Source organism: Andrographis paniculata, unplaced genomic scaffold, assembly GCF_009805555.1.
Source record: "Andrographis paniculata isolate CXL003 unplaced genomic scaffold, ASM980555v1 Contig95END, whole genome shotgun sequence".
Classification (NCBI taxonomy): domain Eukaryota; kingdom Viridiplantae; phylum Streptophyta; class Magnoliopsida; order Lamiales; family Acanthaceae; genus Andrographis; species Andrographis paniculata.
In genome coordinates, this window is record NW_026137634.1 from 2,882,973 (window position 1) to 2,907,263 (window position 24,291).

The 24,291-nt window shown below is 38.4% G+C and overlaps 4 protein-coding genes across 10 annotated transcripts; 1 reads left to right on the top strand and 3 right to left on the bottom strand.

The window, feature by feature from the left end:
• The first annotated feature begins 41 nt into the window (after positions 1 to 41).
• Positions 42 to 6,131, top strand: LOC127243645 (golgin candidate 2). Of its 2 annotated transcripts, none has more exons than XM_051263765.1 (10): positions 42 to 453; positions 1,571 to 2,677; positions 3,148 to 3,258; positions 3,647 to 3,706; positions 4,087 to 4,144; positions 4,648 to 4,691; positions 4,778 to 4,864; positions 5,077 to 5,202; positions 5,423 to 5,470; positions 5,566 to 6,131. In XM_051263765.1, the coding sequence occupies exons 1-10, from the start codon at positions 400 to 402 to the stop codon at positions 5,926 to 5,928; spliced, it is 2,058 nt and encodes a 685-aa protein (XP_051119722.1). In that variant the 5' UTR covers positions 42 to 399; the 3' UTR covers positions 5,929 to 6,131. The 2 variants fall into 2 exon arrangements, with proteins under 2 accessions (XP_051119722.1, XP_051119721.1); XM_051263764.1 differs by having other exon boundaries at positions 45 to 453; positions 4,772 to 4,864.
• LOC127243648 (uncharacterized) lies at positions 5,954 to 8,397 on the bottom strand. 3 transcript variants are annotated; one of them, XM_051263769.1, is made up of 10 exons: positions 8,172 to 8,397; positions 8,009 to 8,078; positions 7,571 to 7,638; positions 7,340 to 7,401; positions 7,155 to 7,236; positions 6,840 to 7,073; positions 6,628 to 6,756; positions 6,493 to 6,554; positions 6,299 to 6,412; positions 5,954 to 6,225 (listed from the first exon to the last, which is right to left on the bottom strand). In XM_051263769.1, exons 1-10 carry the CDS (start codon positions 8,220 to 8,222, stop codon positions 5,976 to 5,978), a joined length of 1,122 nt encoding a protein of 373 aa, XP_051119726.1. In that variant the 5' UTR covers positions 8,223 to 8,397; the 3' UTR covers positions 5,954 to 5,975. The 3 variants fall into 3 exon arrangements, with proteins under 3 accessions (XP_051119726.1, XP_051119727.1, XP_051119728.1); XM_051263770.1 differs by having other exon boundaries at positions 5,954 to 6,205; positions 8,172 to 8,392; XM_051263771.1 differs by having other exon boundaries at positions 5,954 to 6,199; positions 8,172 to 8,390.
• A 221-nt stretch (positions 8,398 to 8,618) lies between these two features.
• LOC127243643 (probable serine/threonine-protein kinase SIS8) lies at positions 8,619 to 17,062 on the bottom strand. 4 transcript variants are annotated; one of them, XM_051263762.1, is made up of 13 exons: positions 15,946 to 17,047; positions 14,588 to 15,025; positions 13,898 to 13,998; positions 12,364 to 13,592; positions 12,192 to 12,232; positions 11,369 to 11,437; positions 10,918 to 11,018; positions 10,595 to 10,673; positions 10,422 to 10,520; positions 10,266 to 10,334; positions 9,498 to 9,547; positions 9,233 to 9,409; positions 8,619 to 9,104 (listed from the first exon to the last, which is right to left on the bottom strand). In XM_051263762.1, the coding sequence occupies exons 1-13, from the start codon at positions 16,420 to 16,422 to the stop codon at positions 8,948 to 8,950; spliced, it is 3,087 nt and encodes a 1,028-aa protein (XP_051119719.1). In that variant the 5' UTR covers positions 16,423 to 17,047; the 3' UTR covers positions 8,619 to 8,947. The 4 variants fall into 4 exon arrangements, 3 of the variants coding, with proteins under 3 accessions (XP_051119719.1, XP_051119718.1, XP_051119720.1); XM_051263761.1 differs by having other exon boundaries at positions 12,346 to 13,592; positions 15,946 to 17,043; XM_051263763.1 differs by having other exon boundaries at positions 12,346 to 13,592; positions 14,588 to 15,044; positions 15,946 to 16,083.
• A 2,027-nt stretch (positions 17,063 to 19,089) lies between these two features.
• Positions 19,090 to 23,328, bottom strand: LOC127243647 (histone H1). The gene is made up of 4 exons (XM_051263768.1): positions 23,135 to 23,328; positions 22,256 to 23,014; positions 19,761 to 19,832; positions 19,090 to 19,665 (listed from the first exon to the last, which is right to left on the bottom strand). Exons 1-4 carry the CDS (start codon positions 23,231 to 23,233, stop codon positions 19,450 to 19,452), a joined length of 1,146 nt encoding a protein of 381 aa, XP_051119725.1. The 5' UTR covers positions 23,234 to 23,328; the 3' UTR covers positions 19,090 to 19,449.
• Between the last annotated feature and the right edge of the window lie 963 nt (positions 23,329 to 24,291).

The following is a 24,291-nucleotide window of genomic DNA, read 5'->3' on the forward strand; positions in this document are numbered from 1 at the left end:
AGTACAAATGTCCAATTTATTTTGTTAGTTGAGATTAAAATGTGGGTGTGGAAAGTTGTTTGGTTTGAGATTCAATTAGGTGACCTGACCAAGTGAACAGAGAGAGAAAGAGAGATGCTTCAATTTGGGGAAAACCATCTCTCATCTTTTCTTCTTCTTCTTCTTCTTCTTCTTCTTTAATCTTCTCTGATCGAAATCCGACAACAAGCACTTTTATAGGACTGACTCACTGTTAATATATATTGAAAATCCAATCCAATCCCACCCACAGTTTCCTTCTTCCGCCTCCTGTGCAGGAATTTTGGGCACTCGTCGGACGCGGATCCCGCTGGTATGTCCCCACCGCCGCCCAACCCAAAATAACCCATCTCCGGACATCGTGGAACCCACTGCTTCTCAATGGCTCACTGGATCTCCTCGAAGCTCAAGGCCGCTGAAACCCTACTCCAACAGGCAATCCACTTTTCACTTCTTGCTCATTTTCTGTTTTCTTGATTTTTACTACATGCTTTCCGGGCCTTGCAATTTTGTCCATTGTCATCGCATTCAGAAATTTTCTTCGGATTTGACAAAGAATTAGTGTTGCCTTGAGGTTTGGCCTTTGAAATCACTCGTGATAACGGAGGATTGCGTGGGGTGATAGAGTAAATCTCTGAAATTCCGCCCACCAGTATTTGTTCAATCTGCCATGTAGACTGTAAAAATACATTAAACTGGTCATCAAGCTGAGAAACAAGTACCAAATCCTTCACCCTACTGGCGTAGATTACATTTCAAGATATTTCAACTCTACTAGTTTATCCGCTTAGATATTCCCTAAAAAAGTCGAAAACTAAATGACAGAGGCTCTGTGAAATCTTCTAGAATGTTAATGGGCAAAACTATTGGGGGTAGTTGAATCTATTTCCCAAAATATCTGCAACTTCTTTTCGGCAAGACCTGCAGAGAAATACTAGTTAATGCTGAAAGGTATATACCTCTTTCGATTCATAATAGGATGGAACTGATAAATACTGTGGTATCAAACTATGTGGTAATGCTTAATAAGCAGGACACTTGTACCTTTTATTATAGATCAATGGTGTGGGCAAGATATCTCAAAATATATCTCCTTTTACTGTAATGGTAATGCACGTTATTATAAGTATAAGAAAACAAAAAAAACAATTTGCCCTGCTTTTAAACCAGCAGAAAACTCGCTATGCATTTTTTCTCTGCTAAAGAATCAAAGTCACCTCTGTTTTAAACCATTGTGCTACTTATTACTAAATGGCAGCTGGAAAACGCCCCAGAGAATAATTTAATGTTTTTGTCATCGAGCAAACCATCTATGACAATTATTTATCGCATGTTTGATGTTGTTTGTACTATTATATTTTTTTATTCCATGGAAAAAGATGGATAATAGGCTTCATGTTATAATATATACTTATATATCTGAATAGAAATGAATGATTAAATGTTGGTTCAAATTTGAATTGAGCATTTCTGAATATACATCCTATTGCTTTAATTTTATGATTTATCTGACTTTGCTGGAGTGCTTAATCTTTATTTTTGTGTGTTTCAGATTGACCAACAAGCTGCAGAGTCACTTGGTAAGAATGAAAAATCACTATCAGATGATCCGTTAGATGTTGAAAATTCATCTAGATTGCATGAAACTAAGCCGCTGATAAAGGACCAGCTGAAGAAGAAATCTCCAGAGCATGTGGTCAACCAAGCTTTTACTTCTAGTAATGAACAGAATATAAACATCATTCATAGAAGCAATAGCGATGTTAATGGTGAAAATATAATTGGAGGACCACTACCGTTGAAGTCAAAGTCACAGTCGAGTTCTGCATTTCCAGATAATGATTGGACAGAACTTCTGAGTGTGCCAGATAAAAAGGGAGTATCTGGAGTAGGGAGTGTGAAGAAGAGTATTAACCACGTGCCTGGAATTCAAGCTTTGAAGAAAGATGTAAAGAAACCAGGATCAAATCTTTCACCAGTTGATAAGAAAAGTGAAAAGGTTAGGGATAATGGAGTTACGAAAAGTTCAAGGAAATTAGGAGTTAGGCTGGACAACAGCATCAGCGGTGATAGTGATGAAAAGGCAAGCAATGCTGAAAATGTAATGCCAAGAAGTTCAAGCATCAAGTTTCCAAGCAGTGCAGGTGAATTGGATAGGAGGGCAACTAATTTGTCAATTACAACCGACAATGGTACTGTGCAAAACAAGGAAACTGAGGAGCTGACAAAAGCTGGAGATGGACAGAAGCAGCATCACTTGGATTCTGATCATTCTTCTAACATGGCACCCGCTTCACATGAAAGGGAAATGGAAATGAAGGTGGAATTTGATGGTGGTGAGTTATTCAATGGTGGAACGGGTAAGAGTGAAAGCTCAACGATGGATCCTAGGATTGCTGGTTCTCTGAAAAAGGCTTCTTCTCCTCCTAGTGATGTAGAGTCTAATTCAGAGACAGACACAAGTTCGTCGTCAGGTTCAGAGAGTGAAAGAGAAATGGAAGAAAGGCAAAAGAGGAGACAGCAGATTTTGGCAGAAAAAGCAGCTGCAAAAGCACTCCAAGCAATTAAAGATCGTGAAAATTTGGTTGCTAGATTGGAGGGAGAGAAACAGAGTTTGGAGAAAATAATTGAAGAGCGAGCCAAACAGCAAGTACAAGAGGTGCTGAATCTGTATTTACTGCCTTTTATAATAATGCCTTCTCATGGTTTCTTGCGCTGCATGTGGTTGCATGAATTGTGCATTTAGCTGGAAAAACTAGAAATGAAAAAGTTAATGAATTTACATGATAATTGTTTAAATACAAATTTGTATTATTCATAAATGTTATACGCACTTTTTAGTGTAGTGAAATGAGTTTTCTCCAGCATTACTTAATCATGCATTCTCTAACGTAATGATATCATGTTTGGCTTGACCATGAGCTGATTGTAGCAATACCTTCTACATTTTGTGGGTTTATTCTTCTTGGACAAGTAGATGAAAGTCTTGTCATTTTGACATTTTCGTCAGTTGATTTTTCTGCCTTTTGGATTGGGTGATCCATTATTTTTTGTTTTGATACTATGGTCATGGATACATGGTTTTGTCAGAGCCTATCTGTAGGTTTCTAATTTTACCCAGTTTTTCAGGCTTCAGAATTGCAGACAACAATGATGGAGACCATGGAAGCAGTTGAGCTAGAGAAGCAGAGACATAATAATACTCGTATGGAAGTACTTGCACGGTTGGCAAAACTTGAGGTGCTCAGACTTGTTATAATTTGCTCCCGCCTCAGCTTTTTGACTAACAATAATTCTCTATGTGCACTAGATTATCTTGTAAATCTTGATTGTATCATTGTTTGGACTCAAACCCATCCTTGTCCTTGTTATTATTCTCATCATTTATCGCAATCTTTGTTTCCATCCTATGCACGTCATCTTCTATACCGATGTCATGTATATATAGATTGGACATTGACATTCCGTGGATATATCTTATTTGATATTTATCAGGTAGGTATGTAAAGTAATGGTTGTGAGTAGCTAAACAAATTTTGTCATTTTTGTATGTAAACATATATTCAACTTTACATGAAGTTTTGCTAACAGCTTATAGATTTTGAATTGGGCTTGTTTTATTTTGCAGAGTGCAAACGCTGATCTTGCAAGGTCTCTTGCTAATGCACAGAAGAAACTTGAAGCAGTGGTATTTTGATCACCTATTCACCTTAATGCTTGTTTTTGTTAGAGAGAATGAATCTATTAAGCTTGTTATATTCACCTTTCATAAAGCTTTTGATAAATCAAAATATGATGATGATGATAATGATGATGCATGCGATTCTCAATTTGGTTAACTAGTTATGAACCTGAACCTTTGTTTTTCCTTTTAATTGAGCTTGTAATGGGCTCAGTTTTGCTTCATGGTGATTGCTTGGTTATGCAAATTGTTGGAGTAAATATATTGGGAAGCAATTAACTATTATTCCACCCCACATATTTTTGAGAATTACCAATTCACATGGCAGTTTTGAATTTTTTTTTCAAAAAAAAAAATCATTAATTTTTTTGTATTTGGTGGGTTAGGTTGATCGTGTAGCTGACCTTCGCCAACAAATTCATGTGAAAGAAGCAATGCATGAAGGTGAGACAAGTGAAGCTAATTTGCTTTATATGTGCCCTGCTTAACTTGCCTTCCAGTTACCACTATATTAACAACCATGGTGCCTAAGATATTTACTTCTACAATAAGTTGCATAAATACACTCCATCTTTATTGTTTACTGGATATCCTCCCTCCCTATTGAAGCTTTATCATCAAAAGTATTTGGTATTGAATTTTGGTCACTACTATGTAGTAAGGTTACATTTGAAGAGAGTATTATCTATTCTCTATTCCAAGCATATTAAACTGTTTTATAGTGCAAGATTTTTCTTCACTAAGTGTCTGTTATCATTCTGAATGGGAACTTTGTACCCTGAGCAAGGCTTGTTCACATGCATTGGCTAATTAATGAAAAATTAGAATGCTCCGAATTAATCTCTCTGGGATCTTGACCTTTTAAGTTGTGAAGAAAGACAAAAATTACTGTGTTATTGATGACAACCAATTTGAATACTGAGCTTATGTTTCATTCCACCTGGTAGGGTTAAGAAGGAAGATATCAAGCTCAGAACGAAATGGTGAAAATGTGAGTAACAATAATTTATTTTTTCCATTATTGACACATTACTAGTGATCCTGCTAAACTCTGCACCAATGTTCTTTTAGTTACAGGTTTCGAGAGGTGTTGAACTAGAACTGAAGATGTTTGAAGCAGAATATTCTTTCATAAATGAAAAAGTGGAGAGAATGCAAGACCAGGTGACTTTTTTCCTTCAGAACTTAAGACGAATTTTCTTTGTTAACTATGGATATCTATCCTGCTTTTGGTTTCAATTTATTTAGAATGCTCTCTCTTTTCTCAAAGCTGTCACCTTGCTCCCCTCGAAATTAAAGAAATAATACATGTTTTTTTTTTTCCTTTAAAATTTTATTTAATGTTACTGGACTGTGATTTTCACTTATGATGCTAGGTGAGGACCCTAGAAACAAGCATTGAAACAACTCGTAGAGAAATCGAAAATCCTACTGATGTTGAAATTGAACTCAAGCAGAGGCTTGGTCAGTTAACTGATCATTTGATTCAGAAACAAGTGCAGGTACTGTTTATCAAACTGCTATCTTTGGGCACCTTCGGTGACACCAATAGTGTATCTTCACAGAGATAGTCCATGTCATTTGAGTTTCTTCTGATATATACATGTTATACCCAAGAAATTAGAAAGTTCAAGTGTTGGATGCTCTTTGATGATGGGAAGTTAAATGTTTATTCTTTTTAACTGGATGGTAGCATTTGAATAAGAACCCTGTATGTGACAGGTGGAGACACTGTCCTCCGAGAAGGCCACTCTACTTTTCAGGATTGAGGTAAATTTTCTTCCGAGCATGTATGATTTAGGGGATTGTTACTATTTGCGACATTCTTCGAACAAAGCCTCTAAGCACTCAATGAAACAACCTAGGCAATTTCAAGACTGGTTGACGAGAACAAAGCAATTTTTGATTCAGCTGGCTTTCTCGATGCCCCATCAAGGAATGATGTGGAGTCGGGTGTATGGCTACAGTCGCATTCAACATTTAAAGATAGAATACAATCAAGTCAACGGCATTTGGGATCAGTAGTCCTGCAATTGGACTCCCTCTTCTGTGCCGGCGCTGTGTTCCTTAAACGAAACAGAACAGCTAGAGTTTGGTCCCTCGTCTACTTGATTTGCCTTCATATCTGGGTGTTGTACATTCTAACATCACATTCTCAAGTGTCCGAAGACACTCAGTCGGGTGCTGTCATTTCCTTGGAGAATATTAACAACACCGGCGGGGTGTGATGATTTGGTTTTCTTGGTCACTTGCTGTTAAAGGATGTATTTCTGCTTTATTCTTTCCCACCGAATAATAAAGTTGATGTATTTGTCGAACTAGGGAAGGTAGGAATTGCTTGCGGCATGCCAGTTATGTACACAATCCAATGTTGTAGGGATGAACAATGAGTTGCATAGTATAATGAGAAATCAGTATATATAAGTTTTAATGGCAGCTGACGATGAATGACTTGTGTATTAATTGATCTTGCGTGCACTGCTGCTCCCTTCCTGTCTTCTATTCCTTGCACAGTTCGCATAAACCTATGCATTAGTTAAGTTTCTTGTAAAAGCATACAATGTAAGAAAGGATTCTTGAAAGAACAATCTGTTTTACCAGTTTTCTCCTGGAGGGAGACTCCGGCTATAGAGTGGAAACTCGAACAGAAATGTCGATTTGAACCACAGTGGCAAGTGACCGTATATTGCCGGCGGAAGCAGGACCAGAGGACTGGAATCGAAACAAAGCAACCCTTTAGAATTTCCAATCCAAGGATAAGACAGACAGACAATCAACAAACAAATATCAACCTCGTCGATCTTTTATAGTGCTGGTATGTAGAAAGGTTCCCATACTTCTTGTCGGCCGACTCCTGTGAAAGAGAAGATAGCATAAGCCTTCCAAAACTAGTGCAAAAGTAAGCGAGGGGACGCGCTCGAGCTCACCTCAAGCAGCGGGATGCCACTGACAAAGAGCAGCAGCAAAGTAAGGAATATTGGCCCGAGTATTACAAGCCATTCGGCGCGCTCCAGCACAGGCGTCGCAGCCACAAAGATTCCCCACCAGAGTAGAATCTAATCACATAAACAAGAATAATTTAAGATGAAATGACGGCATTGCTTGTATCCTGTGACAGCACAAGTTTGAAGCTCTTGACCTCGCCAAAGTAGTTTGGATGGCGTGAGTACTTCCAGACTCCGACATTGCACCATTTGCCTCTGTTCTCCGGAGAATTCTTGAATGCTAGTTTTTGCTGGTCGGCGGCTGCTTCAACAAGAAGGCCAGCACACCACATGATCCATCCTATCACGTCTGCAGGTCGAAGAGAGGGGTCTCGATTGCTTGCATTAACAATGGTCACTGGTAAACTCACAGTCCACACCCACACAGCCTGCAGCAGATGATCATCCATAGGGTTTCAAGATTGCAGAATCTGATTGCAGTGCAACAATTACACGAAGAAGATTTTAACCTGAAATGTCCAGAAAACAGCTAATTTTCCCAAATTACTGCGCATTTCATCGAAGCGCCGATCTTCCCCCCACTGTAGTATCCTGAATAAATCGAATTCACCAGCATGTAATGTAACTCAAACTTCCATTTGCACCAACATAATAACAAGGAAAAGATTCTGCTCAAACTTATCTAGAAACAGACCTCATCAGCAGAAACAACCCTAGACGAAGACCCCATATGACTACAAGCATCGATAATACCACCTGCACATACAACTGACCCATCAGTACAACACAATGTAGTAGTGTTCGATTCGTCTCTGCATCATAATCCTTAAACCTTTATTGCTTGTCTAACTTAAAATGCAGAAAACTCAAGTATTTTCTTAACCATGAGCCGTCATCGTTAATGAGAGGAAGAAGAACAAATCACCTGTCGAAAGTGCCATGATCCTTTCACAATCAGGGTCAACAAAGCAAGAATGACAAAATTCGAGCAACCTACACAAGGTCGAAAATAGAACAATTGGAAGAGACAGACAGACAGACAGAAAGAAAGAAATACTCGTCAAATTTATTAGTAGTATTATTCGAAAAGAGCATAATCAGATATCCATCCCTTCCCGAAAACCTCCAAATCATGTTCTCGGCACTCTCCACAATATATAACACTATATATATGATTCCATGTTAATCACACGAGGGTAGGGTTGGTGGGCATTCCGTACACTCTCTCCTTTATTGGGTCTAAAATGAAATCAAGATTTCCTTCAATTGTCGAAAAAATTGTTGCAATCTCCAGAAGTTAGTTAGTATAATTCAAACATGCAAAAAGGTCGAAGGGTGTAAGAGGGGAATGAATACCACCTACCTGCGAAGTCTGTAACTTTGTCGAACCTTAAGAGCGCTGTAATCAGAAAGAAAAACGACTGATAGCCCACCTGCAAAGCAAAATCAACGACTTTCCTTTAGCCCTCCGAGAAAGAAAGTCGAGAGTGCAAACCCATTCATGTGTTGTGTGATTTTTCACGTACAGTGACGATGGCGGTGAGGGCCAAGAAATGAGAATCGATGACAGTTCCCATGACGAAAACAACAAGTTCACTTCCAAACTAAAATAAACCCCGAGTGCGAGTGCGAGTGCTCAGCTGCCGGTGGATGGGTTTATCGTTTTCCTCGGTGGGGTTACAAAGTCGGGACGGGACGACCGCTGATACGATTGATATGTGGTTCAGGACAAATGAGAGTTGCTGTCTAAATCTCCACCCCACCCTGTATTGCATTGCAAATCTATTTTTGTACGTCTGTTACAATCCAAATGGTAATTAATTTACTCACTACCTTGTCCGAAACTTCACCGTCGCTGCTAGAGCTCAAACACTCGCTGCAATGCAATTCTGAACAATGGAATCATTTGCACGATTACTGCTTCACATCACGCGTTTAATTATCAATCAATCATAATCAATCAGACTTGGGAGGAACTAAAATCATCAAGCATTGATAATTACAACAATATCATCCATCCAGTCGATGTACAAAAACAAAGAGCAGCTGCACAGTTGTGTGGAGAATGGCGTTGGCATCACAAAGCCAAGAATATGTAGGAGGGCGTGGTAATTCAATTCAATTCAATTCATTCAAGAATAAAAACTTGGGACCAACTCAATTTTTGTTTCTCTCTCTCTCTCTCTCTCTCTCCCAGCATCTGTCAAGATTTTCAACAATCCCTCAGTCGTTCAGACTCGTGTTGCATTGGCCTCCTTCCAATACAGAAAAAATAAGGCCTTCCATCTTCCTTCCTCATTAGCTAGCTTTTCCGGTCACCTGAATTTTCTAAGTTCACTGAAGAGTGACCTCTGTCAGGTCTCTTGTTTGGTCTTGACAGTTGCGAAGTTGTTAATTGTTTCTGAAGTGGTTTCAAGATGGCCATGATTTCACCAAAGGATGGCCGCAAATTCGGATCTCTACCCAAAAAAAAAAAAAAAAAAAAAAATCCATTAGAGGAATTAATTCTTGCAATGGCTACTACAGGCAGCTAGCAAGGTATAAGAACGAGAGAGATGTATAGTGACAGAAATGATGAGAGCGTTACGTTTGCCAGCATTTCCTGATTACATCGGCAATGACAGGATCCATGTCTTCTGGTATGTCGAGGCGTCGATGCTGAAACCCAACAGCACCAACAACTTGCATTGGGTTCATTCCGCCCCATGGCTGCTGCAACGTGCATAGCTCCCACAGGATAACTCCGAAGCTATAAACATCGGATCTGTATTCAAATAAAGATCAATCACAAGACATAAATGGCTCTCATGCTTCTTACAGTTCAACTAGTGTAATAAGAGAGGCCCACGTACTTTTCATTGGACGGCTCGTTCCTCAGAACTTCCGGCGCCATCCACTCAGCCTGAGAAAGGGAAAAACCAAAGCATCACAATCAGTTGTTCTGCCTATATCTTTTGACTGCCAGGTAATGAAGAAGCATCAGCAATATTTTGGACTTTCAACTCTAGCTAGCTTTGCTAGGGCATGAAACAGTGCCGGAGCATATACATGATGGCTAAGGGACACAACAAGATGTTGATGCAAGAATTATGGCACAAAGATGTGAGAGAGTAGTCAGTCAGTCCCCTTCCTATCCTACAACAGAGTAAATTCGCAAAATTATTTTGAACTATGCATAGATCACAGCAAACCACCTTTTCTGAAGGCGAAACGTTGCAATCAAACATCTCCCAAAGCCTGAGAGTAGTGTAGTAATAGGACCAACACCAATTGAGCTATCTTCTACAAAATGGCTGATAATACAATGACGCAGCAAAAATTAGCAGCAGGGTGCATGATCGGTTTATCATGCTGTTCTAGCAAGGCAAAGGCATCATAGAGAACTGAGAGGGGGACAGGGAAAAAGACAAAATTGCTGCCAGCATGCATCGTATGTCTAGCCGGAGTAACAGAAAAAGACAAGGCATTTAGTAGGTCATAAAAGAATTACAGCAAAAACCACATACTACACTCAATGGAACAGGTAGTGAGTGTGGGTACAAGAGGAGGAGGCAAGGGATGACATATACTTATACATTAACATAAGGATAATGGCAGGAAAAGAGGCGAAACAAGCTTACCGTCCCGGCAGTAGACCTTGAGGAAAGAAATGTGCTGTGCTTCATTCTTGATAATCCGAAATCACACACCTGATGCAGAAAAATGATTCTTGATGGATTATGATTGGGTCTAATTGGTAATGTTGGTCTTTTTTCAAGTTGTAAAAGCATTTTCACCTTGACCACCCAATTCTTATCGACAAGAAGGTTTGGGGACTTCAAATCTCGATGAACTATCACTGGAGTGCAATTATGCAAATAATTCATTCCTCGAGCCTGCATCATTAGGTATATTACATTTGCAGCAGCAGAATAAAGCAGGAAACAAATGAAGAATGATAATGACATACTGCATCAATGGCCATCTTCATTCGTCTGCGTTCATCTAGTTGATTGTTTGGGCGATGAATTAACCTGTACAAACTACCCCTGCAAATAGAAACTTATTGTGAATATAACCCCGCAGTGTACACCACATCACATTAACAAATAAATTATAGGGAAACAAATACTAATGAAGATTCCTATTGGACGAAAACTCTGCCAATAATTCAATTTTATTCTTAGATTAACATTTAATGAGCACTTTACTCAGGTTCGTTCGCTAACCTCACATGCAAATGGTGAAATAACATGGGCTTCCAGAGTCTGGAAAGGAAGGAGTTGATCATACCTAGGAAGGAATTCGGTAACAATTGAAAGATTCGGAGGCCGAGTGACAGCTCCCATAAAGAGAACTACGTTTGGATGTCTAACTCTTTTCATGATTCGAACCTTGCAAAAATATACAAGTAGAAGGATACACATGTTGAATTATGTTCTCTGGTCAAGCAAAACCCAAAAGAAAATAAGAATACAAAGTAAATGATAAAATGGAAAAGATTTGGAAAATGTAACTGGATATACACAAAAGCTTCTAAGTAGTTGCTAATCATTTTCAACCAACAATGGCTCATAACATGCTCCAATGACAGGATTGCCTGAATCTCAACCATTTTCATAAGGGATTCTCTGATATTATGCCGGTGATAAACGCACATATTGAAACAGGGAACAGTCTATTGCAACTATTATTGGGCCTCAAAAACAATGTGTGAATCCAATTTGGGGAACAGGGTCTCTACCTCACTTTTGAATTCCTCGAGAGATTCGCCGGTTATATCTTGGTCAAGGAACTTCTTGACAGCAACTTCCTAAAAGTTGGAACCAAGGTGAACATACTTTATCCAAAATCAGATGCCAAGAAAACAAAAGATTTTCAAAATATAAAAGACTATAAAACATAGAATTCAAAAAGGCAATATCAACAACCATCACTGCAGACACAGTCCTCACACAAGTGCACTATGGATTCCAATACTGAATTTGAGTAAAACCAGCTACTCATGTTAAAATCTTGACTGCTTCAAAATGTTGAAAGGGCAGAAAATATATATATATATATATATATATATAATTAAAAATTCTCTCAATAAAAAGCCACAGGCCAATGCCCCAAAGGTGATTATCAGTTGAAAACAAAGGGTTGCTTCAATAAGACTCCAGAGAGTGTTGAATTTTTTTATTTTTTTTAAGAAATAATTTTATTCATGAAAATAGTTTAAGGGATATGATACACAACCATAACTGCTTAAACATTTTAATTATCCTATGGACTAGGAGTCTATTTTCACTCAGAGCAAACATTTAAACACTACAAGTCGAATGGAACCAAGTTCAAGGAAACCGACTTGAATGGCTGATCTTAGGATGACATCAACTATATATTCTCTCCATCAAAATTTATGAAGAAAGCAAATAATTCATTGTAACTGTAAAAGTCACGGATGTTTATATTTAAATATTACGAGAAAAGAGAAAACATTCAGGAAGCTTCTTAGAAACGGCTTAGTTTTGGGAAATTGTCAATGTAATGAAGAATATAACCAAAAGTTTTCAGAAGCTTACAGTTCCATGCCATTCTCCACGATATACCTCACCATAAGATCCTGCCAAAATAGGAATTTAAAGATTTAATTACCGTATTAGATGTTTGAGAGGTTCAAATATCACTAAAATGATATTCTATCATATTTCTTAGTTAAAAAAGAAAGATCAGTACCAAGACCGATACGCTCACCCAAGGTGATGTCTTCCCAAGGGATTTCACAATCTGCTACGTCATCAAGTGTAACATCAGATTTTGAACTTTCATTCCCAGTTGACCGATCTGATATCCTCTCACCTTCCAAATTGGCCCCTGGCCACTCGTTTTCACGATCACCACTTGCTTGTTCAAAAGCTGTGCTATCACTATCCCCATCACTTTTCCCACATATAGCTGGACTCAAAACAGCACCAGGATAATCTGATATATGAACAGAAGATTCCAAGGCTTCATATCGGTTAGTAACAGCAGCAGTTGTAGCCACCACAGCTGCAGCTGTTGCTGTAGCTGCAGCTGCCACTGGAAGTTGAAGTTTTGGATCACGGTTAGCCTTTGCTGCTGCAACTACCATTGAAGAGGCAACAACTGCTGCAGCAGCAGCTGCTGCTGCCGCAACTGGAACATTTTTTGCATATTTGGCAGGACCTACTTCAAAATCTGAAGAAACATCAATTTCAGTCACCTCCTGAGGATGCAACTGTTGCTGTGCATGCTTGTCCGAATGGCCTTTAGAATGACCACCATGGTGAGGTAATGGGGGGAGGAAAGATCGACCTGGATCACTATAACCCTTTGGTCTATGTTTGTCATCACGCCATTTCATTTCTTTTTCTTGCACTGGTGGGTTGATACCCGCCAGTGTTGTATCTAGCGGCTGCTGGTATGTTTCAGTAAACAAATCTGGCGGTGCAACCACACCACTTTCACGTAAAACATCATGGAGCTTCTGAGCTAATTGTGGATTTTCTTTAGCAGCATCGATCATATATTGTGAAACATCCTTCACTTTCATTCTACGAACAGCCGGAGAACTAACACCTTCTGTCCAGGACGGGGATCTGGCATGCATGTATGGATGGCTAGGCCCACTAGAGAATCCAAGTGCTGATTCTCCTTTCACGGGCCACAATTTATCTAAATCATTCGTTCCTCTGTGAGAAATCAAAGGTTTCTGCACTGCTGAAACTGAAGATAAAGATTCTCCTATGTCAAGTGGTTCCTTCCCATAACCAATACTCTCACTAAACTTTGATCTTTTGCCCTCTGCTCCCACTTCTGATGTGTCTTCAAAGGAACTAATTTGGTCACCACTGAATGAAGTCACTTCAGGAGGGACAACATTTTCATAGTCCATGTGTGCGTCCGCTATATCAGATGGAATGAGCGTGCCAGGGTCCGCCATTAAATCAACAATGTGTTCCCTGATACATAATTCACATTTTTATGAAAGATGCATACATAACTGAACATTTTTAGGAGCTCATTCTTGATTGACACAAAATTGTAAATCTTCGAAAGAACTTAGAAAAATCAACTTTAAATCACTTTAAATCCAGAGCATCACATGGAAGTCTTATTTATGCAATTTCTTTTGAAATCATGACATCAAGAAGTCGTCGCTCAATTAACAATAGAATCTATTAGCAAAAAACAAAGGTAAAAATGGTTTTTAAGCATTACTCAGGTAGATGGCACAATGAACCTCTTTATAATACACTACACTTACATTCCATCAATTTTCACAAAATTTATAGCCACATCATCAGAACCAGTGAACTGCTGTCCTTTCACCAATCGACAGGGGATGCTTAAACTGTCAGCTAAAACCTGAAAATTCAGGACATAAGACAGAATATGAATCAAAGTTGAGTTGGCAGTTCATATATAGATCTGTCAATTCTCAAAATATTTATCTGCATGTCTTTTCAAGTGACTATGTACGTGCCAGCGTATACTTCATTTAGAATTACAGTCAAGCAACCTCTTATCATTTATTCAGGAATATCAAAGGCTGATGAATGTGATATTATAAAAAATTATCACTACAAAATACAAATTATGCTCTTCGTGGGATCTTCCACCTCAATGCTAATCCCACAAATCAAAGAACTTCATAATCAAATATGATAGAGCAGCAAAATGAAAATATATTAAGTCATCCCTGGTCAAGATATATGTTAATTAGGAGTGAAATCCACTGAAAGGACAAATTTATACATACAAACTTGGGCATCCATGTGTGTGTGTGTTTGCGTATATCTGATGGTTTAGGATGACATAAGTAAGTCTAAACTACATGCATAAAATAAATAGCATTCCACAAATTTCTGAAGCCGGTTTAGCAGATAAACAATAACCAAAAAAAACCACACTGTAACTGCAGTTACACTTTATAAACTCCATGCCAATCCAATACCTTGAACAGCAAAGCCCTATGACGAGCCAGTCCAATCGTCAAAGAACCAAGAGGTAAAACCATACTCCCATTGGTTGCCTTCAATGTATGACTGAGGTTTCTCCATGCTATAAACATCCTGTCTGGATCAGTAACTGGGCCCCCCATGTGGTCAGAAACTAAAATAGCAAGCTTTTGCACCATATTGTGGGTAACAAAATTGGCAGTATGGGACCTTAATATGGAAACCATCTCCAAGGCCCTTCGCTCAAGGTTCAACAATTTGGTGTCAGCTGACTTATTGATAAGAATGGCTTCCCAAGTGATATCATCGGATGGAGGTGTTCCTTGCAAGTCAACGAGGGAAGGCATTCTAGATGATGTAGACTCAGTCAAGATGCCATAAAGATCATAGAAACCATCGAGAATCTTGTCATCATAGCTGAGAGCATTGTAATTCTGTGAAGCATGGATAAGTCTATATATATGAGACATGTTAGAAGGAAATAACAAAGATCTTGAATGGAAATCAATGAGTATACAACATACAGAAATTCATTGAGTAACGAACCGTGTTAATAAACAGGAAAGGTCTAGAACATATTGGTTTGGATGCCTTCAAAAGGACATATTTTGCTAAACATCATTACTTCTAACAGATAATTATGCCCCTGGTTCTTGCTAAGGCCAGGAAAAAAAGAGAGACAAAGGAAAACATTTGTAGTACTTTATAAATTTGATATAAAAATGCATCATTTCTTAACTTGAGACACGATTCAAGGTAAAGGCTACCATAAATAGAGATGACCCAATTTAGGATCCCCAACTATGAAGACACAAGCTAGCTTTTTTCCCTGCAGTTTCTATGATAGTTTCAGAACTAACAGAGCTTGTTGAGACTTATTGCTCAGGAATATGCTGTTCAAGTCAAATCATGAGATACAATGCATCTCAAGCTGGGCATCTTACACACACGTCGGGGAGGCTTTACAGACTTTGGTGTAAAGAACTTATCAACTGTGGTTCTCAAATGTTCATTGACCTACACTGCAAACAAAAGGCAATCACACAGACGTAGTTTAAGACATTGAAAGGCCCAGAGTTAGCAAACCTTCTTTGGAGTGTGAATGATGGACTTTGTATAGCACAAGTACTTAAAGATGCTGAAAGGCAAAGATACACAGGATATGCATCTACTCAATGCATATTGTAATCAACGTTGATTCATAAACCCACCACACATGACAACCATGTATTGGATAAGTCGTGCTAGTATAAATAGCCATTATGAATGAAGGCTACAATAAGCCAATTCTTAAAAATAAAAAAAAAAATGAAAAAGAATTTCTGGAAATGTGAAATGTGAGTCCAAAACTCACCCAATATCTGTATGCCACAACTTCAGCAGGCGTATTCTCAGGAGGACAGGAACCTAAACTTATCTGCTTAACAGCTTCAATTTGAACAGCCTCAGGGTCCTCCTTAGCACTCAACTCCAAAGCCATCTGAATTTGATACTCCTCCTCAATATCGTGATCCCTTGGGTTACTAACACCCGAATCACGCCTCATTGCTTCCAGAGCAGAATCAAAGCTACTACTGCCAAGAGAATCAGAGTTTTCCACTTTGTCCCCTCTGGTCACATTAGATGAAGAAGGGGGACTAGGACTGTGCCTATGTGTGACAGAATTCAACCACCCTGAAATATTGGAAAAAGGCTTATGATCGGACTTGTGTGAAAGCCTCTCTTTTGGTGAACCATCACTCAACCTGTTACCCTTGGACGATGAGGCAGAGCATTCAGAATCTTCAGACTGATTTGATCCTATATGAAGCTTCTTCAGGAAATTTTTCATTTCTTTCCCCTTACTCTAATACAGTCAATGCTATAGATGCAACAAGCTGACCATAAACCTCTCCATTGTCGCAATCCAAGCATGAATCTTGATCAGAAAAATACAATTCGTAACAACAAAAGATGCAACTATCAAGTCCCTAATAAACCCTTCAAGTCAATATCAAAAGTTCCAAACAAAGCCCAATAACACCAAGGATTTAGTCATTCGAGGTTTTACTTTCCTGCACAGCACAATCCATAAACCCGTTGCAGAAAACCCCTTCCTCATCACCTTTTCCTCAACAGACGACCTAAACCCAAATCAACTATATACCTAAAGAATCATCACGCAGAGTCATACAAACGATTAAAAACCTTGGCTGTTCATCAGAAAGAAAACTGCTGGCACTTGAAAGACTCTCTTTCTAGCTTTCAGACTGAAACTTCAACAATTAACAAAAGGGCCAACCCCGAGAGAGAAAGAGGGAGAGGTAGAAAGACAGAGTCAAATGAAGTGCAGCCTATTACTATCTTGAACTGTGTGAAGATAGAGAATCTATGTGTGTAGAGAGGGCGGAGATAGGAGAGTAAAAACGCTCAGAAATAGTAATAATAATAGAATGCAAATGCAAATGCAAATGCAAATAGACGGCTATGATTGGTCAGTTTGGAAAAAGAGGCAAATGCAGCTGCACAGACAGCGAAGACCAACAAGTGGGAAGTGGTGTAGGACCTTTTCTCCTCACAAAGAACCAAAACCAACTCCAACTTGTCCTCTACCTATCAATACACAAGAAAAATATTTTAAAATAATAATAAAATTCACAACTCCTGTGTTTATCCATCTGTATTACATAATTGCAATTGCTTGTGTGGGAGCACCACCAGCAAATTGGTGGTTCTAGCAAAATTGGTCAAAATTGACAAAGATTTTCACCTTTGGATTTACATATAATTGGTTTTAGTTGAACTGTCAATTTTTAATCAAAAATTCTAGCTTTATCAAAATTATGGTCCTTGTGTTTTTTTCTAGTTTTTTTTAGTTTGTCTTTTCAGTTTACTGTCACAAACTGCTGGTTATTGTGGCTTTGGTTTGCACAAAATTATGCTTCTAATCTTTTTACTCACATTCAGCCAGGCAAAAAGCTCCAACCTATATGTGTCTTGACACTTTGAAGTAAATAATATGTTATTCCACCTTAAATTATCTTACAAATAAATCTACAGATAGATGTGAAATGGCCCAATGATTGAAGAAAGGGGTGACAAAAAACACAACTCATATTTCAACGACCAAATTAGATTACATCACATCTGCATGCTCTATCAGAGATAATGCATTTGCCGTATCAATGTCAAGAATATAATATGCTATTGCCAACCAACTAATACAGCACACTTTCTGATATATTCTTCAAATCTCTGTCCACTTTTATTGAGTAAGAAAATTGGGAGAAATAAATTGCAAGCAATGGGTTGATAGTGGGCAAAACACTATACAAACTAGGACAGGAGAATATCTTGAGGGAAGAGCTTGGAGGGAACGGGGAATGGGATAAGAATTTCCTGTTTGATGCTTTATGCTACTATTGGGCATGGGTGTCATTTTGTCCCATGTCCCGGTGGCTGTGGCTGTGGCTGTCCAGTCACCAGAAAGACATGTTCAAAGCACAGGACAGGATGCAGCTCAATCAACTAAGAATCTTTGAAACGTGTCCCCTTGCCTTAAATAGTCTATGCATTTTCTTTAATGCATCTTATAACTTCCCTAAACTGCAAAGCAGTCTACTTTGCACTGATCTATCTATCCACCTATCTGTAAAGAAGTAATATTGTGTGACATACACACACATCCCACAACACTAGTAGTAGCAGTGGTAGTGCATATCTGTGTCTGTCTAGAATATCCGTGTCTAGATTAAGGTCAATGTATTGGGAGTTGCATAAAGAAAACTAACCTGACTTGCAATCATCATAGAAAACAATATAGATACATATTTTGGATTATTTTAACTTGTAGTTGACTTAAGCTGGAAGCAACGTACAGGAAAGCTCCAAAGTATTCAGTGGAGGATGACAATGATTTCGTACACTCTTTAAAGGGCTGCTCTTATCCACCATTTGTTTATTTGTGCCACTGATCTTTCTTTCACCAACTTGCCCGTTTTGCTCCTTTATATATATACATATATCTTGGTTACATAAATTGTACGAAGATCAGTGTATCTTTAACCTCTGTGTTGTCCCGACTCTAAGATCCATGACGTACTACTGATGTTTAGAAATCTGAAAGAAAAAAATAAAAATAAAAATGAAACGCATCCACTTGAGAGCAAAATCTGTTAAATTCAATACACATACGTGATGAATGTATGTATTTGAACAACCAACACCACACCCACCAGCAAGCACATTATCCAATCCCACTAAGGATAGTTACCTAGCCGGCATGGAAGAATTAAAAGCGTTTGGCGATAGTTTGTCCTGTTGGGACATCCGATGCCTTGGCTGCCAGGGAAGAAGACGGGGAAACAAATATAACTAGTGTACGATACATCCATCTACACGGAGTGGTCCACTATTTCCCCTCATGGTGGAACCTAGCAGGGGCAGGCGGACAGGCAGGCAGGCAATGTATCTTGGATAAATAAGAAACAAGTAAAGATAAACACTTACCGCTGCAACAAGAACAAAGCAAGGTCAAACTAAAGGACAGGGAGGTGTTTGTCACCCAGATTGAGAGAGATACAAGAGAAATATAGATATGTCCTCAACTGATCCCAAGATGTTGCAACTTAAGACAGTAATATACGAGTTTTCTTTTAAGTCTAGCATCAACATTTCAGACATAAACAGGACTAAATTAAATATACATGAACGGACAGATTCAAGTTTCACGTCCAGCTGCTAGAACAACCCACCACCATGCTCCTCTTCACCAGTATACAGAAATTCTTTTTATCTCTATGCAACTCACCCTAATTTGGGGGAACTCTGTAGGGTGACGCCCCTCCCCCTCTTCCATTGCAAGTCACGCTGCTGCAAGTTAGAAAGTTTGGGGAAGAGGAAATTGTGGATGAGGTTGTTCGGGTGGTGGTGGTGGTGGTGGTGGTGGCGGCGGTGGCTGCTGCTGGTGGGATTGATCATCTGGCGGCACATTGATATTCAGTGCTAACAGTTCTAACTCTTGCAATGCATTGAATGCAGTTTCATTGTTCAGCGATGGCTTTATAAAGGCTGCAGCTTGCTGGACTCGAGATTGCTGGTAGCAGGTTTGGAACACACGACAATTAGGTTATGAGCCGAGCATCATCACGAAGTAGAGTATGGTACATGAACAACAGTTGTACCACTTACCAAATTTTCAAGTTTTGCCTTGAGATCGAGATATGCCGCTAGCAACTGGGAGTCAGAACCTTTAAATTGATTCTAGCAAATAGCATTTATCCAAGCAATAAGTTAGAAATTATGAAACATTCATCAACTCATATTATCTTAAAAATAACCACCACCTTCAAGACTAGAAGACATAACAGTCCCACATAATATAAACCAACATAATTTCCATTCTGCTGCAGAAAAATGAAGGGAACTACTATAAATGATACAGTAAACCCAGAAACAAGGTATCTCAAATTTAAAGAGCTTCTTATGACAAGTCATGTCATGCCAATCATATTCCTGACCTTCTAACTATATTTTAGCATATCAGCTTACATATAGCAGATTATGATGAACCTTTCATGTTTCAAGTTAGAGATGAGATTTGTGGAAAACTAGTTTAAGAGTAACAGAGCTGCTGGAGGTGGAAAAAAAACTGATAGCGCTATGATCAAATAACAATACTTTATGTAGGTCTGCACTTAGATCTCAATCAGGTCTCAGTTTCAGCAAAATTCAAACAAGCATTTCTCATTATATCATGATTAACATTTAATACAATAACATTTACTCCCTCCGTCCCCGCTACCGTGTCCCTTTTATCGTAGATAGGGAATTTAAGAGGGGTATAATTAGTAAATAATTAAGAATATGTTAGTAAAAGTAATTATCGTATAATAAAAATAATTTTAGATTAAGATTAAAATAATAAATTAATCTAATTAAAATATATATATAAATTAAAATTTTTTAATGAGATTAAAATGTATACTTCTTTTTCTGAAAAAGGAAAAGTGACATAAATGGAACAGACAAAAATGGAAAGGTAGACATGGTAAGTAGGACCGAGGGAGTATTATATTATATCTAACTTCTAATTCTCACACATACAAACACACATTTATATTTAAAGAGTTTGGATGAGCTTATTAAAATGTATATAAACTCCCTACCTTTATAATACATTTTAAAATGCAATCTCACCATTCCCAATAACAACATACCCAATTTCTATAGAAAACATCACATTCAGGTATTTCACCTAAAAAACAACAAAAACTAAAACATCCAAAGTTCAAAAAGAACACATTCTTATTCTCTTAAGAGTTTATAATATGTTTTTTTTTAAATATAAATTGTTTCAAGTGTTTGCTTACTCAGCAAGACTACAAAAGCTTATAAGATATCTTTTTTGTGGTAAGATACGTGGTAATATAATCATTAGTTTTATCCTAAGAGCTATAATAGACACAATTGTGAAAACCATCGAATAGTCCTTAGTAAAATCAATAGTTTTCAAATTTCTGTCATTGATTCTACTAAATCAACAGTCTTATGTCTACAGAAGCCCTACCCCCCTACTTAGTCAAAATTACCAGTTCATCAAATTACTTCACTGTTGAATTTCACCTATAGACACCAACAGGCAGCACTCTGAAAATTAGCCATATCTCATCTTACCATGGCTCTACTCTTTTCATTCAATTGACAGAACACCAAATCAAGAATCAACGGATCACTTAACCATTTATCATTGTTCCATACTCTTACTGGTAAGTAGGTAACTTGACCAACTGATAGAACCATCAACCATGAACCAGTCATGATCAATAAAGAGCCTAGTCTAAACATAGGAGTCCCTTATGGCCCCATTAGGCCTTATCAAAACAAACACTTGATAAAACAACTCAAAAAGCCAACAAAAAATGGTACGATGGGATCATTGAAGGCCACAACTTGAAGATCTATATTGGTCCAAAGAAGCAAAACATTGAGCTACATAATCATCTTCAATCCCAGAAGTAAGAAAATGCTTAAGAGAAAAATATAGTTACGTATAAACTAAACAGTAAAACATATTCTAAAAATATTGTAATCAAAATAATTGTTTTAAAAAAACAGCGATCACCTATCAACAAATTACTCAAAAGAGTGAAGCTTTGAGGCCACAGAGATTCATGAACAATCTTCTTTCATATTTATCCAAATTAAACGTGTTTTAAGTGAATCTTGTGGATATAGATTCAACAGAATAATTCCATACTAGGGATCAAAAAGTAATAACAACAATGTAACATTTTGTGATCCATAGTCTCATAACGTAAGCAGCATTTCAAGTTCATAGTTTGAACCCAAATATCATTCAAGGTAAACTATCAAGTATTGTTGGTTTGTTGGCATTTGACTTTATTGTCACCAACAATATCATATAGGACTAGGAGTGCAAGAAACTCTAGCTAGTGCTCACCCACTGAGCAAGCATAAGATCTAGTTAGCTAGCTCCGATAAACTAGAGTCCAGGTTTTCATTTGAGTAGATTTTAGTCGGCAGGTCCCTCTTCAAACAAGTTGAACACGAACCATACTAGACAGATATCTATATTCTCCGCTACCAGGATAAAACATAAAAAAAGACGGGAAGCATTTAACATGTCTGTAGGATTCAAGAAGATATACGGATAAGCTTATTACCTTTCTAGGCCGTCCCAAAGGCTTACCAGAAAGCATCCTTGGCTTCTTCGCCACGCCACCAGCCTTTGGAGGGCGCCCTCGACGCTTCACTCCACCACCAAGGGCAACAGACGCCGCCTCCATCCCAACACCAACAGAAGCCCCAGGAGCCAATCCTTGGATCGAGCTCACAGGCTTAGGTGGCCTCCCGCGTGGCCGCCCTAATCCCTTCTTCCGCGCAGCCAGGATCTTGGGTCTCCCCCAAGCACTACCCACACCACCAACCTTGGGTGGACGACCGGGTCCGCGCTTAACAACCCCCCGCTTCGGCGGACGCCCACGGCCTCTCACAGTTACAGCAGGCCCATTAACCTGCCCTCCGGCAAAATGAACACCGTCCTGCCCATTGGGCGGAGTTTGCGAGGCGGTATCAACACCTGGCACAGAATTCATGTCCACAGGAGGGGCAAAAACAGGTAAGGCAGTTTGACGCGAATCGGGGTTGGGCTTGGACTTAGGTGGGCGTCCGGGGCGTCTCTTGGTGCCGGCGATAGCACCGTTGGCGGCGACAGAGGCAGAGGCAGATGCAGATCCAGGGAGCTTGTAGGATTGTTTGACCATGAGAATCTGGCCATTGATCTTCATCCGCTTGAGGTGGTTGGTCAACAAAGAGGAGTGTGTGGAAGCCAGGTCTGGGTAGTGGGTCTCTATGTACTTAGCTATAGCCCTCTTGCTCGACCCGTTCCGCTCATTCAAGCCCGATATGGCTGCCGTTATCATCTGAACAAATGGAAAGAAAGATAGTTAATTTCGAAAACCCTAGCCAAATCAGAAATGGGAAACGGCGCCAATTTCCTGCCCTGGCCTTCCTTTCTACTCACAGGTAGGGTACACACATACCTCGGCGTAAGGAGGATGGACGTGGAGCGGAGGGTGTGCAGGAGTGGGGTTCGCGGCGAGGGAGGGCGGTGGCGGCGGCGGATCTGGAGGCGGGTCCATGGACTAGACTACAAAAATATCTGGAGGAAAAGAGATAAGGAGAGGCGTTTTGAGTATTGATTGACAGTGTGGCGGAGGTAGATAAGGAAGGAGAGTGGAGTGAGAGAGAGAGAGAAATTTAATAAAAATTTAAAATAAATGTGTCTCAGTCTGACAAGAATTTAGATATGAATATACTCAGTCCGTTTCGGATTCTACTAGCATAATTTCTCATATTTTCTATTATTTTTGTTCGTTCTATATAATTTATTTATTTTTTTAAATATAATTATATATTTTAATTTTATTTTAAATTTTAAATTTTATAATTTTTTTAATTTTAATTTTAATCCATAATTATTTTTATTATACGATAATTATTTTTACTAATACACTTTTTAATTATTTATTAATCATATTTTACCTAAATTCTTGTATCTACTGTAATAGGCCCATAATACATGGAACGGAGGGAGTATTTTTTTTATTTGTCTTTTAACGATTGATATTTTTTTATTTTTTAAAAATTTAAATTAAAATATATTTATAAATATACAATTTAATTAACTTCATAATATATAACATTATACAGCATAATCATAATTTTTTTTTCTATCTTACTTAAAAAAAAATACTATTTTGATAATAAAATTTCAAAGTAAAATTCGAAAATATATTTTGAATTTGAACAAGTTTATGAGTTCACCGATCCTAGATAGGTAGTACATAATAATAAAAAATGAAAGCTGAAAATGATGATTGGAAATAAAATGATATCCCAATTAGATTTATGTTGGAAATTTGTTTGATTGAACTCTATCACTGAGGTTGCTTAAGTACGTATACAGTTTAGAACCGCTTTTATGTCGGTTACTCTTGAACCGCCAAAAAAACTTTTTCCACGTCGGTAATTGTAAAAAATTGTTTCCTCATCGATTACCGATCTTGACTGCTTGAAACCGCTCCCTGGTCGATTACAGATCCAAATTGTCCGAAACCGCTTCTGAGTTGTTAACCTTTGTGACCAATCGTCCCACCAAAATCGTTTCCATGTTAGTAGCCTCTATAGCCGTTCCAAT

Bases quoted from the DNA above. Each gene is read 5' to 3' on its own strand.
- LOC127243645 (XM_051263764.1), top strand. From the start codon at position 400: ATGGCTCACTGGATCTCCTCGAAGCTCAAGGCCGCTGAAACCCTACTC. The intron at 454-1,570 runs GCAATCCACTTT...TGTGTGTTTCAG, and splicing joins CTGAAACCCTACTCCAACAG to ATTGACCAACAAGCTGCAGA. The intron at 4,692-4,771 runs GTGAGTAACAAT...ATGTTCTTTTAG, and splicing joins CAGAACGAAATGGTGAAAAT to TTACAGGTTTCGAGAGGTGT.
- LOC127243648 (XM_051263769.1), bottom strand. From the start codon at position 8,222: ATGGGAACTGTCATCGATTCTCATTTCTTGGCCCTCACCGCCATCGTC. The intron at 7,402-7,570 runs GTGATTTGTTCT...TTGTATGTGCAG, and splicing joins GATCATGGCACTTTCGACAG to GTGGTATTATCGATGCTTGT. The intron at 6,413-6,492 runs GTTGATATTTGT...TTTCGATTCCAG, and splicing joins CACTATAAAAGATCGACGAG to TCCTCTGGTCCTGCTTCCGC.
- LOC127243643 (XM_051263761.1), bottom strand. From the start codon at position 16,422: ATGAAAAATTTCCTGAAGAAGCTTCATATAGGATCAAATCAGTCTGAA. The intron at 9,548-10,265 runs GTAAGCTTGTTT...TCCCTTTCTCAG, and splicing joins CAAGGTCTACTGCCGGGACG to GCTGAGTGGATGGCGCCGGA. The intron at 9,105-9,232 runs GTAACGCTCTCA...TTTTTTGGGTAG, and splicing joins ATCAGGAAATGCTGGCAAAC to AGATCCGAATTTGCGGCCAT.
- LOC127243647 (XM_051263768.1), bottom strand. From the start codon at position 23,233: ATGGACCCGCCTCCAGATCCGCCGCCGCCACCGCCCTCCCTCGCCGCG. The intron at 23,015-23,134 runs GTATGTGTGTAC...CCATTTGTTCAG, and splicing joins TCCATCCTCCTTACGCCGAG to ATGATAACGGCAGCCATATC. The intron at 19,833-22,255 runs GTAATAAGCTTA...GCTATTTGCTAG, and splicing joins CTTTGGGACGGCCTAGAAAG to AATCAATTTAAAGGTTCTGA.